Source organism: Nerophis lumbriciformis, linkage group LG05 (assembly GCF_033978685.3).
Source record: "Nerophis lumbriciformis linkage group LG05, RoL_Nlum_v2.1, whole genome shotgun sequence".
Classification (NCBI taxonomy): domain Eukaryota; kingdom Metazoa; phylum Chordata; class Actinopteri; order Syngnathiformes; family Syngnathidae; genus Nerophis; species Nerophis lumbriciformis.
Genome location: NC_084552.2, coordinates 8,464,505 through 8,480,895, shown reverse-complemented (window position 1 = coordinate 8,480,895; position 16,391 = coordinate 8,464,505). Strand labels below are relative to the sequence as shown.

The 16,391-nt window shown below is 36.9% G+C and overlaps 1 protein-coding gene across 1 annotated transcript; it reads left to right on the top strand.

Moving 5' to 3' along the window:
- The first annotated feature begins 1,101 nt into the window (after positions 1-1,101).
- Positions 1,102-16,083, top strand: tymp (thymidine phosphorylase). The gene is made up of 10 exons (XM_061959110.2): positions 1,102-1,294; positions 12,453-12,576; positions 12,639-12,841; positions 12,905-13,003; positions 13,064-13,193; positions 13,257-13,375; positions 14,897-15,059; positions 15,121-15,348; positions 15,414-15,554; positions 15,619-16,083. Exons 2-10 carry the CDS (start codon positions 12,459-12,461, stop codon positions 15,768-15,770), a joined length of 1,353 nt encoding a protein of 450 aa, XP_061815094.1. The 5' UTR covers positions 1,102-1,294; positions 12,453-12,458; the 3' UTR covers positions 15,771-16,083.
- The last annotated feature ends 308 nt before the right edge of the window (positions 16,084-16,391 follow it).

Below are 16,391 nucleotides of genomic sequence, written 5' to 3'. Positions count from 1 at the left end.
TTTAATTCGCCAAAATTCACCCATTTAGAGTTCGGAAATCGGTTAAAAAAATATATGGTCTTTTTTCTGCAACATCAAGGTATATATTGACGCTTACATAGGTCTGCTGATAATGTTCCCCTTTAAGAGCCCAGTCTAGATTGTATTTTTTTTACTCATCCTTCCTCATCGTTTACCTTTTTCCCATCTTTTATGTGGCGACCCATCAGCGTTCCTGTTCTGTAACCATGTACACTGTTTGTTTGTCTCATCTTGAACAGTGTCAAGTTCTCCAGGTTTTTTCACAGCCTTGCCCGAACTTGAAAGGGCCAGTTGGACTCAGGAAGGACTCAAAGGGACAACTCAATCCTTTTTCCTTGTGATTTATTGATGTTTGATTTGAAGCAATAAAATAAAGTGGGTTATTGGTGTAGATGAATGGATGAACAAAATGAATAGTCGAATAGTGGGGGTTGAATAGGTTGATAACCTTACCAAACAGAAAAAAAACACATTAGTGTTTCATAAACATACAACATAATACAGGCTTTGCTTTTCTTTTAAATCAATCCAACCAAATTAATTTCCACTGATAAGGCCTAGGTTTAAGAATACATTTAAACATTTCCAACAATATGAATGAAATGAAATTTAAACAATCCATCCTAATTATAAGAATAAACTTAAACATCACAGATACTTTTTTAAATTTACTTTCAGTCAACTTAAACAATTGTGTAAACATCAGTGGAATTATCTTCTTTAAAGATTCTCCCCAGTGAAATTAACTTCTCTCCCTTGGTTTCCTCACCAGTTGCGTCTTCTGAGTCCAAACAGGAGCTGTCTTCCTTACTCTTAGCAGCATGTCAAAGGGGTGACTGACTGAAGCTCAAACATTTTGAGCATGTGCTCTGAGCAGGTGAACTCAATCAAACCAATCTGTTGGAAGCAGGTGGAGATTTTCAGCCCACAGCTCTCACTGTTGCCCCTTCAGGCCTGGAGTGTGCTCTACAAATCAGTGGTGTTTGTGCTGCTCTGTACTTTGACTTGACAAACAGGTTTGTGCTGAAAACCAAGTTTCGTTGTACTTGTGCAATGACAGTAAAGATCTATCCTATCCTATTCACAGTCTCTGCCCTTGAGCATTTTACCATAAACACGGCAGTCACATCCATCAGTAAGCTAGTGTAATATTAAAGGTTGACGCCGCCCCGTCCGCCCCCATTGGCTGGTTGGCTGTTGACCAAGCGAGGAACTCCAGGGGTCAAGTTGGTCTTGCTCCGTTTCAAAGTGCAACTTAGGACGAAATCTGCACGTGAGTCATGCTTATTACTTTTACCACTTTGATGCATCTGTATGATATTTATATGCATAACTCTATGTTCAACTTCCATTTGTATACTTCTTCTACTATGTGTGTAAACTGTAGTTGTCTGCTGCAGTAGAAGCTGCTATTCTTCCTGGGGTCAAACACCAAGCTTTGGTACATGGACAGTGAGGTGAAAGATGACCACATTCCAAATGAAACAAGAGCAAGCAATCGCTATGCTAGTTATAGGACCATACACTAGCCATCAAAATGCAATGTTGTTTATTCAAACCCTTCCAACTTCAAACGGTTCAGCCTATTCGAGAATCGCGGGCTTTTTCTTAACAAATTCCCAGATTTCCCAGAACATTTATCCCATTTAAAATGAATTAGCCATTTTTCAAACGTCCACCATTTCCACATTTTTCAACCGATTTAAACCATTCCACCTTCAGCATATGTCACTCATCTTGGAAATTCAAACTATCATTTTTCCAAGTTAAAAAAAATTCCAGGAATTCCAAGAAATCCCGTTTTACAAACCCTTTTTTCACCCTTTTTTCTGTCGACTACTCCTTCCACATTTTTCAACCCACTTCAACCATTCCACCGTCAAACCGTTCCTCTTAATCAGGACAAAATAGCTACCGTATTTTTCGGAATATAAGTCGCACCGAAGTATAAGTCGCACCTGCCGACAATGCATAATAAAAAAGGAAAAAAAACATATATAAGTCGCACTTGAGCCCGACCAAACTATGAAAAAAACTGCGACTTATAGTCCGAAAAATACGGTACTTTTTTTTAACTGGAAAATTTCCCGTTTTTTTCTGAAATTCCAGGAATTCCGTTATACCATTTCTCAATAAAAATGTTACTACTTCAACATTTTTTGACCGATTTAAAAAATTCCAACACCAACCTTTTAAACTCCTTCAGAACATCCACAATTTTTAGCAATTTTTTTTAAATTCCCGCTTTTCCCGAAAATCCCAAATTTCCATGAAATTCCCTTTAAAATGAATGGAACATTTTTCAAAGTTCCACAACTCCCACATGTTTTATCCGATTCAAACCGTTCCAACTTCAAAATATTCAGCCTGTTCCAAAATTGTGTGCCTACTTTCAACAGTTGAAAAAAAAAATCCCGGATTTCCTAGAATTCTAAGTCCTTCGGGACATTTACCCCATTCAAAATGAATTATCCATTTTTTTAAACTTCCACATTTTTCAACCAATTCAAACCATTCCACTTTCAACACATTCAACTCATAATTTTTCCACGTTCAACAAATTTCCAGGAATTGCTCTTTTTTTTCTAACCTTATTTCCAACATTTTTTAGTGCGATGAGATGACTCCTTTCACATTTTTAGCCATCAAAATGCAATGTTGTTTATTCAAACCCTTCCAACTTCAAACTGTTCAGCCTATTCCAGAATCGCGGGCTTTTTCTTGACAAATTCCCAGATTTCCCAGAACATTTTTCCCATTTAAAATGAATTGGCCATTTTTCAAACGTCCACCATTTCCACATTTTTCAACCGATTCAAACCATTCCACCTTCAGCATATGTCACTCATCCTGGAAATTCAAACCTATCATTTTTCTAAGTTAAAATAAAATTCCAGGAATTCCAAAAAATCCCGTTTTACAAACCCTTTTTTCACCCTTTTTTCTGTCGACTACTCCTTCCACATTTTTCAACCCACTTTAACCATTCCACGTCAAATCATTCCTCTTAATCAGGACAAAATAGCTACCGTATTTTTTAACTGGAAAATTTCCCGTTTTTTCTGAAATTCCAGGAATTCCGTTATACCATTTCTCAATAAAAATGTTACGACTTCAACATTTTTTGACCGATTTAAAAAATTCCAACACCAACCTTTTAAACTCCTTCAGAACATTCACAATTTTTAGCAATTTTTTTTTTAATTCCCACTTTTCCCGAAAATCCCAAATTTCCATGAAATTCCCTTTAAAATGAATGGAACATTTTTCAAAGTTCCACAACTCCCACATGTTTTATCCGATTCAAATCGTTCCAACTTCAAAATATTAAACCTGTTCCAAAATTGTGTGCCTACTTTCAACAGTTGAAAAAAAAATTCCCGGATTTCCTAGAATTCTAAGTCTTTAGGGACATTTACCCCATTCAAAATGAATTATCCATTTTTTAAAACTTCCACATTTTTCAACCAATTCAAACCATTCCACTTTCAACACATTCAACTCATAATTTTTCCACGTTCAACAAATTTCCAGGAATTGCTCTTTTTTTTCTAACCTTATTTCCAAACGTTTTTAGTGCGATGAGATGACTCCTTTCACATTTTTAGGCATCAAAATGCAATGTTGTTTATTCAAACCCTTCCAACTTCAAACTGTTCAGCCTATTCAAGAATCGCGGGCTTTTTCTTGACAAATTCCCAGATTTCCCAGAACATTTTTCCCATTTAAAATGAATTGGCCATTTTTCAAATGTCCACCATTTCCGCATTTTTCAACTGATTCAAACCATTCCACCCTCAGCATATGTCACTCATCCTGGAAATTCAAACCTATCATTTTTCCAAGTTAAAAAACATTCCAGAAAAAATCCCGTTTTACAAACCCTTTTTTCTGTCGACTACTCCTTCCACATTTTTCAACCCACTTCAACCATTCAACCGTCAAATCATTCCTCTTAATCAGGACAAAATAACTACCTTATTTTTTAACTGTAAAATGTCCCGTTTTTTTCTGAAATTCCAGGAATTCCGTTATACCATTTCTCAATAAAAATGTTACTACTTCAACATTTTTTGACCGATTTAAAAAATTCCAACACCAACCTTTTAAACTCCTTCAGAACATCCACAATTTTTAGCAATTTTTTTTAAATTCCCGCTTTTCCCGAAAATCCCAAATTTCCATGAAATTCCCTTTAAAATGAATGGAACATTTTTCAAAGTTCCACAACTCCCATATGTTTTATCCGATTCAAACCGTTCCAACTTCAAAATATTCAGCCTGTTCCAAAATTGTGTGCCTACTTTCAACAGTTGAAAAAAAAATTCACGGATTTCCTAGAATTCTAAGTCCTTCGGGACATTTACCCCATTCAAAATGAATTATCCATTTTTTTAAACTTCCACATTTTTCAACCAATTCAAACCATTCCACTTTCAACACATTGAACTCATAATTTTTCCACGTTCAACAAATTTCCAGGAATTGCTCTTTTTTTTCTAACCTTATTTCCAAACTTTTTTAGTGCGATGAGATGACTCCTTTCACATTTTTAGGCATCAAAATGCAATGTTGTTTATTCAAACCCTTCCAACTTCAAACTGTTCAGCCTATTCAAGAATCGCGGGCTTTTTCTTGACAAATTCCCAGATTTCCCAGAACATTTTTCCCATTTAAAATGAATTGGCCATTTTTCAAATGTCCACCATTTCCGCATTTTTCAACTGATTCAAACCATTCCACCCTCAGCATATGTCACTCATCCTGGAAATTCAAACCTATCATTTTTCCAAGTTAAAAAACATTCCAGAAAAAATCCCGTTTTACAAACCCTTTTTTCTGTCGACTACTCCTTCCACATTTTTCAACCCACTTCAACCATTCAACCGTCAAATCATTCCTCTTAATCAGGACAAAATAACTACCTTACTTTTTAACTGTAAAATGTCCCGTTTTTTTCTGAAATTCCAGGAATTCCGTTATACCATTTCTCAATAAAAATGTTACTACTTCAACATTTTTTGACCGATTTAAAAAATTCCAACACCAACCTTTTAAACTCCTTCAGAACATCCACAATTTTTAGCAATTTTTTTTAAATTCCCGCTTTTCCCGAAAATCCCAAATTTCCATGAAATTCCCTTTAAAATGAATGGAACATTTTTCAAAGTTCCACAACTCCCACATGTTTTATCCGATTCAAATCGTTCCAACTTCAAAATATTAAACCTGTTCCAAAATTGTGTGCCTACTTTCAACAGTTGAAAAAAAATTTCCCAGATTTCCTAGAATTCTAAGTCCTTCGGGACATTTACCCCATTCAAAATGAATTATCCATTTTTTTAAACTTCCACATTTTTCAACCAATTCAAACCATTCCACTTTCAACACATTCAACTCATAATTTTTCCACGTTCAACAAATTTCCAGGAATTGCTCTTTTTTTTTCTAACCTTATTTCCAAACTTTTTTAGTGCGATGAGATGACTCCTTTCACATTTTTAGGCATCAAAATGCAATGTTGTTTATTCAAACCCTTCCAACTTCAAACTGTTCAGCCTATTCAAGAATCACGGGCTTTTTCTTGACAAATTCCCAGATTTCCCAGAACATTTTTCCCATTTAAAATGAATTGGCCATTTTTCAAATGTCCACCATTTCCGCATTTTTCAACTGATTCAAACCATTCCACCCTCAGCATATGTCACTCATCCTGGAAATTCAAACCTATCATTTTTCCAAGTTAAAAAACATTCCAGAAAAAATCCCGTTTTACAAACCCTTTTTTCTGTCGACTACTCCTTCCACATTTTTCAACCCACTTCAACCATTCAACCGTCAAATCATTCCTCTTAATCAGGACAAAATAACTACCTTATTTTTTAACTGTAAAATGTCCCGTTTTTTTCTGAAATTCCAGGAATTCCGTTATACCATTTCTCAATAAAAATGTTACTACTTCAACATTTCTGGACCGATTTGAAAAATTCCAACACCAACCTTTTAAACTCCTTCAGAACATTCACAATTTTTAGCAATTTTTTTTAAATTCCCGCTTTTCCCGAAAATCCCAAATTTCCATGAAATTCCCTTTAAAATGAATGGAACATTTTTCAAAGTTCCACAACTCCCACATGTTTTATCCGATTCAAACCGTTCCAACTTCAAAATATTCAGCCTGTTCCAAAATTGTGTGCCTACTTTCAACAGTTGAAAAAAAAATTCCCGGATTTCCTAGAATTCTAAGTCCTTCGGGACATTTACCCCATTCAAAATGAATTATCCATTTTTTTAAACTTCCACATTTTTCAACCAATTCAAACCATTCCACTTTCAACACATTCAACCCATAATTTTTCCACATTCAACAAATTTCCAGGAATTGCTCTTTTTTTTCTAACCTTATTTCCAACCTTTTTTAGTGCGATGAGATGACTCCTTTCACATTTTTAGGCATCAAAATGCAATGTTGTTTATTCAAACCCTTCCAACTTCAAGCTGTTCAGCCTATTCAAGAATCGCGGGCTTTTTCTTGACAAATTCCCAGATTTCCCAGAACATTTTTCCCATTCAAAATGAATTGGCCATTTTTCAAACGTCCACCATTTCCGCATTTTTCAACCGATTCAAACCATTCCACCCTCAGCATATGTCACTCATCCTGGAAATTCAAACCTATCAGTTTTCCAAGTTAAATTTTTTTTCCAGGAATTCCAAAAAATCCCGTTTTACAAACCCTTTTTTCACCCTTTTTTCTGTCGACTACTCCTTCCACATTTTTCAACCCACTTCAACCATTCCACCGTCAAATCATTCCTCTTAATCAGGACAAAATAACTACCGTATTTTTTAACTGGAAAATTTCCCGTTTTTTCTGAAATTCCAGGAATTCCGTTATACCATTTCTCAATAAAAATGTTACTACTTCAACATTTTTTGACCAATTTGAAAAATTCCAACACCAACCTTTTAAACTCCTTCAGAACATTCACAATTTTTAGCAATTTTTTTTTAAATTCCCGCTTTTCCCGAAAATCCCAAATTTCCATGAAATTCCCTTTAAAATGAATGGAACATTTTTCAAAGTTCCACAACTCCCACATGTTTTATCCGATTCAAACCGTTCCAACTTCAAAATATTCAGCCTGTTCCAAAATTGTGTGCCTACTTTCAACAGTTGAAAAAAAAATTCCCGGATTTCCTAGAATTCTAAGTCCTTCGGGACATTTACCCCATTCAAAATGAATTATCCATTTTTTTAAACTTCCACATTTTTCAACCAATTCAAACCATTCCACTTTCAACACATTCAACCCATAATTTTTCCACATTCAACAAATTTCCAGGAATTGCTCTTTTTTTTCTAACCTTATTTCCAACCTTTTTTAGTGCGATGAGATGACTCCTTTCACATTTTTAGGCATCAAAATGCAATGTTGTTTATTCAAACCCTTCCAACTTCAAGCTGTTCAGCCTATTCAAGAATCGCGGGCTTTTTTTTGACAAATTCCCAGATTTCCCAGAACATTTTTCCCATTTAAAATGAATTGGCCATTTTTCAAACGTCCACCATTTCCGCATTTTTCAACCGATTCAAACCATTCCACCCTCAGCATATGTCACTCATCCTGGAAATTCAAACCTATCAGTTTTCCAAGTTAAATTTTTTTTCCAGGAATTCCAAAAAATCCCGTTTTACAAACCCTTTTTTCACCCTTTTTTCTGTCGACTACTCCTTCCACATTTTTCAACCCACTTCAACCATTCCACCGTCAAATCATTCCTCTTAATCAGGACAAAATAACTACCGTATTTTTTAACTGGAAAATTTCCCGTTTTTTCTGAAATTCCAGGAATTCCGTTATACCATTTCTCAATAAAAATGTTACTACTTCAACATTTTTTGACCAATTTGAAAAATTCCAACACCAACCTTTTAAACTCCTTCAGAACATTCACAATTTTTAGCAATTTTTTTTTAAATTCCCGCTTTTCCCGAAAATCCCAAATTTCCATGAAATTCCCTTTAAAATGAATGGAACATTTTTCAAAGTTCCACAACTCCCACATGTTTTATCCGATTCAAACCGTTCCAACTTCAAAATATTCAGCCTGTTCCAAAATTGTGTGCCTACTTTCAACAGTTGAAAAAAAAATTCCCGGATTTCCTAGAATTTTAAGTCCTTCGGGACATTTACCCCATTCAAAATGAATTATCCATTTTTTTAAACTTCCACATTTTTCAACCAATTCAAACCATTCCACTTTCAACACATTCAACTCATAATTTTTCCACGTTCAACAAATTTCCAGGAATTGCTCTTTTTTTTCTAACCTTATTTCCAAACTTTTTTAGTGCGATGAGATGACTCCTTTCACATTTTTAGGCATCAAAATGCAATGTTGTTTATTCAAACCCTTCCAACTTCAAACTGTTCAGCCTATTCAAGAATCGCGGGCTTTTTCTTGACAAATTCCCAGATTTCCCAGAACATTTTTCCCATTTAAAATGAATTGGCCATTTTTCAAATGTCCACCATTTCCGCATTTTTCAACTGATTCAAACCATTCCACCCTCAGCATATGTCACTCATCCTGGAAATTCAAACCTATCATTTTTCCAAGTTAAAAAACATTCCAGAAAAAATCCCGTTTTACAAACCCTTTTTTCTGTCGACTACTCCTTCCACATTTTTCAACCCACTTCAACCATTCCACCGTCAAATCATTCCTCTTAATCAGGACAAAATAACTACGGTATTTTTTAACTGGAAAATTTCCTGTTTTTTCTGAAATTCCAGGAATTCCGTTATACCATTTCTCAATAAAAATGTTACTACTTCAACATTTTTTGACCGATTTGAAAAATTCCAACACCAACCTTTTAAACTCCTTTAGAACATTCACAATTTTTAGCAATTTTTTTTAAATTCCCGCTTTTCCCGAAAATCCCAAATTTCCATGAAATTCCCTTTGAAATGAATGGAACATTTTTCAAAGTTCCACAACTCCCATATGTTTTATCCGATTCAAACCGTTCCAACTTCAAAATATTCAGCCTGTTCCAAAATTGTGTGCCTACTTTCAACAGTTGAAAAAAAAATTCCCGGATTTCCTAGAATTCTAAGTCTTTAGGGACATTTACCCCATTCAAAATGAATTATCCATTTTTTTAAACTTCCACATTTTTCAACCAATTCAAACCATTCCACTTTCAACACATTCAACTCATAATTTTTCCACGTTCAACAAATTTCCAGGAATTGCCGTTTTTTTCTAACCTTATTTCCAACCTTTTTTAGTGCGATAAAATGACTCTTTTCACATTTTTTAACCCATTTCATTCCACTGTCAAAACATTCCTCTTAGTCAGGACAAAAAACAAGTTGGTTTAAAGACTTGAATTCCCGGTTTTCCTGAAATTCTGTAATACCATTTTTCAATTAAAAACGTTTACTACTTCAACATTTCTTGACCGATTTAAACAATAACTCATAAACAAAAAACAAATATTCGGTAATGTGGTGTTCCCCTGATTTCGACGGGGCATAGTTTCTGGCCCTCCATGGTCGGTGAATTTCCCTGAAGTTGGAACACTTTTTATGTAATAATTTGTATGAATATCATGCACACTTATAAGCACTTTCTATGCTTTGAAGCAGGCATATTCAATGTCAGTTGGGTTCAAAATTGGGAAACAAATGTTTTTGTAGCAAATTCCTAAAAACACTAAAGTGCTCCTGTGGTATAGTGGAACTTGGACCACGGAACACATTGCCAAATCCTTGCATTGACCTTTTAACCTTGCGAGCAAAAGTAGAACACGGTGGTCCAAACTTGTGATGAACACAACTGAGACGTTCCTCAGGGCACCGCTTTAAGTCCTCTCCTTTTTGGAGGTTTGTTTTTGTAATGTACATGATTTTTGTAACTAAGTTGTTGCTGTAGCTTGTTTACTTCACATGCAGTCAGTAGTCATTGGATCAACTTATTTAGTTATACTAGTGGTGTTCCTCAAGGTTCCATCTTAGGTCCTCTCTATTTTATAATGTGATTTATGTAAGATGTTTGTTTACTTCACATGTAGTCAGTAGTCATTGGATCAACTTATTTAGTTATACTAGTTATGTTCCTCAGGGTTCCATCTTAGGTCCTCTCTTTTTCATAATGTGATTTATGTAAGATCATTGTTTACTTCACATGCAGTCAGTAGTCATTGGATCAACTTATTTAGTTATACTAGTTATGTTCCTCAAGGTTCCATCTTAGGTCCTCTCTTTTTCATAATGTGATTTATGCATACTTGCCAACCCTCCCGAATTTTCCGGGAGACTCCCGAAATTCAGCGCCTCTCCCGAAAACCTCCCGGGACAAATATTCTCCCGAAAATCTCCCGATTTTCAGCCGGAGCTGGAAGCCACGCCCCCTTCAGCTCCATGCGGACCTGAGTGAGGACAGCCTTTTTTCACGACGGGAGGACAACAGGGTGACAAGAACTAAATCATCCAGACTAGAGATAAATTGTAGTATTATGTTTATTTTACCTAAAAATAAATATATTTATTAATTTAAAAAAAACTAAATACATTTTTACTATATTTTGCTAAAAACATCAAAATTAATTGTATTTTTATTTTTATTTTTTTGTGACTCCTTATTACATCCAGCCATATAATTATACATTAAAATAAACATATTTGAAATAATTGATTTTAAATTATCATAATAATTCATTTAAAATTACCATATTTAATTATTAAAATAATTGCATGTTTATCAACAACTTTAGCATTTTATTCATTACATTTTGAAACTCTCAGAAGCCAAGTTATGTTATATTCCTTAATATTTATTTATGCAAGTTTGAAGTATCAATTATCTAAACACAGTTTGTTTGCATATTTTCAGGATGTAGATATATACAATATATATATATATATATATATATATATATATATATATATATATATATATATATATATATATACATACATATATATATATATACATATATATATATATGTATGTATGTATATATATATATATATGTATGTATGTATATATATATGTATATATATATATATATGTATATATATATGTATATATATATATGTATGTTGTATATATATATATATATATATATATATATATATATATATATGTATATATATATATATATGTATGTATGTATGTGTATATATATATATATATATATATGTATATACAGGTATGTATGTATGAAATACTTGACTTGGTGAATTCTAGCTGTCAATATACTCCTCCCCTCTTAACCACGCCCCCAACCACGCCCCCACCTCCCGAAATCGGAGGTCTCAAGGTTGGCAAGTATGGATTTATGTAAGATGTTTGTTTACTTCACATGCAGTCAGTAGTCATTTGTTCAACTTATTTAGTTATACTAGTGGTGTTCCTCAAGGTTCCATCTTAGGTCCTCTCTTTTTCATAATGTGATTTATGTAAGATGTTTGTTTACTTCACATGCAGTCAGTAGTCATTGGAACAACTTATTTAGTTATACTAGTGGTGTTCCTCAGGGTTCCATCTTAGGTCCTCTCTTTTTCATAATGTGATTTATGTAAGATGTTTGTTTACTTCACATGCAGTCAGTAGTCATTGGAACAACTTATTTAGTTATACTAGTGCTGTTCCATCTTGGGTCCTCTATTTTATAATGTGATTTATGTAAGATGTTTGTTTACTTCACATGTAGTCAGTAGTCATTTGTTCAACTTATTTAGTTATACTAGTGGTGTTCCTTAAGGTTCCATCTTAGGTCCTCTCTTTTTCATAATGTGATTTATGTAAGATGTTTGTTTACTTCACATGTAGTCATTTGTTCAACTTATTTAGTTATACTAGTGGTGTTCCTCAAGGTTCCATTGTAGATCCACTAATGTTCACAATTTGGGCTATTTAACTGGTAGTCCGTGAGTTTAGCCCAACATTTTTTTTTGAGATTTGCATTTTTGAGTTGTCATTGAAATGATCTTTGACTAGCTTTTTTGCAACACCGTGCTCCAGTAACTTTAACAAAATAAATAGGCCTGACATGTAGAAGACACTGGGTCTCAGGAATATACAAAATAAGACTAGTAATGAATGCACAATTAACTTTCTAGAAATGTGGCCCCCAAAACAATGTAGTTAAATATGTATATATATATGTCATTTTACTTCATGGGACCGCAGTAAATAATTGTATTTATTTATTTAAGTATTTATTTTACACATATTGTATACAATATGAATGATAAATCAACAGGGTATAATATGAATAAATGTTTTTGATTTATTGTATTAATATTCCAACATATTTATTTTTATTGAGAACATTTTTTTTAAAATGTACATGGTTGAATCATATTGGGTTTTTTTGTGCAACGTATTCTGTTTTGTCTTGTTTACGCCAGGCGGCCATGTTGTCCATCCCAGACCTGATCAAGAAAAAACGTGACGGCAGCCGGCTGAGCGACGAGGACATCAAAGCTCTGGTGGAGGCGCTAACGAGCGGAGGCATTCAGGACGCTCAGACAGGTACGAGCACGCCGCCATGACATCATCAGGGCCGCTTCCCGCCTCCTCCCCCCCTCCCGCAGGCGCCATGTTAATGGCCATCTGGCAGAAGGGCATGGACACGGCCGAGACGGAGGCTTTGACCAAAGAGATGATGTTCTCGGGGGAAGTCATGTCGTGGCCAGAGGAGTGGGCGGGGCTTGTGGTCGACAAGCATTCCACAGGCGGCGTGGGGGACAAAGTCAGCCTGGTGTTGGCGCCCGCGCTCGCCGCCTGCGGCTGCAAGGTAATGCCTACCTCAGTTTTGATGAGCGCCGAAGACGTCATAACCCCGTGACTGTCTCGCCAGGTGCCCATGATCAGTGGGCGGGGCCTCGCTCACACCGGCGGTACACTGGACAAGCTGGAGTCTATTCCGGGTTTTAACATCAACCAGTCAGTCCAGCAGGTACTCTTGCTACTGGCGGTTGTGTCCCGCCATGTTGCTAACATGCTGACGCGTCCGCAGGTCCGAGCCATACTGAGCGCTGTGGGCTGTTGCATCGTGGGCCAGACGCAGACCCTGGTACCCGCCGATCGCATCCTCTACGCCACGCGGGACGCCACCAGCACAGTGGACAGCCTGCCACTCATCACTGGTACCGCCCACGTGCGCACACGGGACACGCCCGACAGCCCATAACGAGCCACTCCTCCCTCAGGTTCTATTATCTCCAAGAAAGGGGCGGAGTCTCTCTCTGCGCTGGTTCTGGATGTCAAGTTTGGGCAGGCAGCGCTGTACAAAGATTTGGACGGCGCCAAGCAGCTCGCCAGCCACCTGGTTACCGCTTGTACCTTTTAATGACCACCTCATGACCAACTCAGCACTTTAATTGACACTAGTAGTCGACACTAATGACTAATCTAGACTGACCATATGTCCTCTTTTCACCGGACATGTCCTCTTTTGCGGAGCTGTCTTAAATGTCTCAAATGTTCGGCATTTTGAGTTAGGGTTGCGTGTATTTTCAATGTACGTTCAGGGTTAAGAAGGGGTTAAAAACAAAACAAACAGCAGCATTGGTGAGGGAGGGGCAGAGACAGAGAGAGAGAGAGAGAGTTATGATAAACTCGCATGCGTCGCCAGGCTCTGCTTTTTATCCATAGATTTATCACATTTAAGTTTTTATTATCTATAGCAGGGGTGTCAAAAGTGTGCCCCGGAGGCCATTTGCGGCCCACAGCTAATGTTTTAAAGGCCCACGGAACATTCTAAAAATACTATTCAAATAAACAAAAACATAACAAAAGTGAAATAAAAAAGCTTAAAGGTTAAATGTAATTTAGAAAAAGTTGCAATGTTGACTTATAAAACAAAGCTGTTTTTTTTTCTTTCAAACTGTCATTGCTCAAAACATAATATTGAATCAAAATCAATGTTATTATGAATTATTGACCTATCCAAGGTTCCCATTACTTCACATCAAATATTACACTAAGGAAAATATTTTTGGTGGAAGATTTTGCATATTTTGTGTGTTTGCCATTAAAAACATAGTTTTGTTTGACAAAAAAGGGCGGAAAACAAATAAACAAAAAAACAACATTAAAAAACTAAAACATTTTGAAATGAGGAATAGATGTGAAGTTGATGTAGACTCCAGGGATTTAAGCGTTAAATATAAAATGCATGTATGCCATGGAACACTATTACCATCATTTCATCACCCAAGCAAAACACTTTTATACTGAAATAAATACACCTACAACTTATTAAATAAAAACATGGAAAAAACTACCGGCAGCGGTAAAGTTTAGATGCATGAAGGAAAGAATAAAGTGAATGAATGTTTATAACTGAATACATTTACATATGCATACACATTTGTTTTCTTTTTTCATTATTTTTTTTTAATGAATGAAGTAACGTTTATGACAACCTTTTTCCAAAACACAATATAGAATGTGAGACATAACAGGACAATGCATACATTTATCATTTGTTTTCAAAACGCTTACAAAAAAGTGGGATCCCAAAAATGTACTGTGGGACCCCATTTTTATGACTTGATGGGGTCCCTGGGACCCCATTTTGAAAATTCCTAGCGCCAACACTGCTGTCAACAGAGGAGAAAAAATGCTTTATTTAAATAAATATATTATTTATAAAGCAAGTTGGAGTATCATTGGCAAATTGTCACCGAGTCCCGGCCTTGGCACGCATATATGTGTCCTCTTTTTGAGATTTCACAATATGGTCAGCCTAACTAATCACTATTCACTTCAATTGACGCTAATAATGCTCGCTGTTATCTGATTCATTCACCTCATTTCATAATTTGACATGAATTCTTTGTTCCAGGTGCAGGCAGGAAATGGGCTGGGCATGCGCACCGCGGCGGTGCTTAGCAAGATGGACGCTCCGATTGGTCGATGCGTGGGCAACAGTCTGGAAGTGATGGAGTCTTTGGAGACGCTGAAGGGACGTGGACCTGAAGACCTGATGGAGCTCGTCACCACCCTCGGTAACGCTCACCTTTTGTGTTTTTTCAAGTTCTTTTCATCCATTGGTTGATGGCCGCGCAGGCGGCGTGCTGCTGACCATGACTGGCCTGGCGGCCGACCAATCACACGGCAGAGAGAAGATTTCCCAGGCCGTCGCGGGAGGAGATGCTCTGCTCAAATTCCAGGCCATGATGGAGGCTCAGGGCGTGGCCAAGGAGACGGCGCGGGCGCTCTGCTCCGCCCACACCGACTACTTTTGCATCATGAGGAAAGCCGCGCATCAGTTGGAGCTGACGAGCAGCCAAGACGGTGAGATAACGATCAATAACGATCTATAACCACGGACTTCAGAGACCTGGGACTGTGGCACGCAGGCGTCGTAGAGGAGGTGCACGGTCTGCCTCTAGCGGAGGTGCTCCATAAGCTGGGGGCGGGGCGGTCCACGGCCGGACAGCCTGTCAATCACAGTGTGGGTGCGGAACTACTGCTGTCTCCGGGCCAGAGGGTCTACAAGGGTGAGCTGGTGCTACCCACACAGCGTGTGCACACCAACATGTCCTCACTAATGTGTCCTTTCAGGGGCGTCCTGGTTGCGTCTCCACTACGAGGACCCGCCTCCCAGTCCAGACCAGATCAGTCGACTGCAGAGTGCTTTGGTGCTGGGATCGTGGGACAACAGTCACAAGTATCTGAAAGAAAGCTTAGTCAAAGAAGTCATGCTTCCTTGTTAAAACTATTATTTCAGTTCCAGGGCATCGCTTGTGTGTTGATTGTATCGCTTCAATGTAAATATTATGGGCATGATACGGTTTTTGATTGATTGATTGAAACTTTTATTAGTAGATTACACAATACCAGTTACGTGCAGTGAGGTTGATGGCTGGTGAGGCACTGACTTCATCACAGTCAGATTTACAAACATATGAACCCTAAAGAGTATCTTATTCACCATTTGATTGGCAGCAGTTAACGGGTTATGTTTAAAAGCTCATACCAGCATTCTTCCCTGCTTGGCACTCAGCATCAAGGCTTGGAATTGGGGGTTAAATCACCAAAAATGATTCCCGGGTGCGGCGCCGCTGCTGCCCACAGCTCCCCTCACCTCCCAGGGGGTGAACAAGGGGATGGGTCAAATGCAGACGACAAATTTCACCACACCTAGTGTGTGTGTGACAATCATTGGTACTTTAACTTAACTTTAACTTTACACATACAAACTGTAGCACACAAAAAAGCACATTTAATAAAAAAAAACGTTATTATGGTCTTACCTTTACTTATAAATGAAGTCCACAACTAAAGCCCTCACTTAAACTTTCCACGTGCAAGATTGAATCTATTTAAAAAAGTGT

Excerpts from the sequence above, each read along its gene's own strand:
- tymp (XM_061959110.2), top strand. The coding sequence starts at position 12,459 with ATGTTGTCCATCCCAGACCTGATCAAGAAAAAACGTGACGGCAGCCGG. Across the intron at positions 12,577-12,638 it reads CATTCAGGACGCTCAGACAG|GCGCCATGTTAATGGCCATC; the intron begins GTACGAGCACGC and ends CCCCTCCCGCAG. Across the intron at positions 13,004-13,063 it reads TCAACCAGTCAGTCCAGCAG|GTCCGAGCCATACTGAGCGC; the intron begins GTACTCTTGCTA and ends ACGCGTCCGCAG.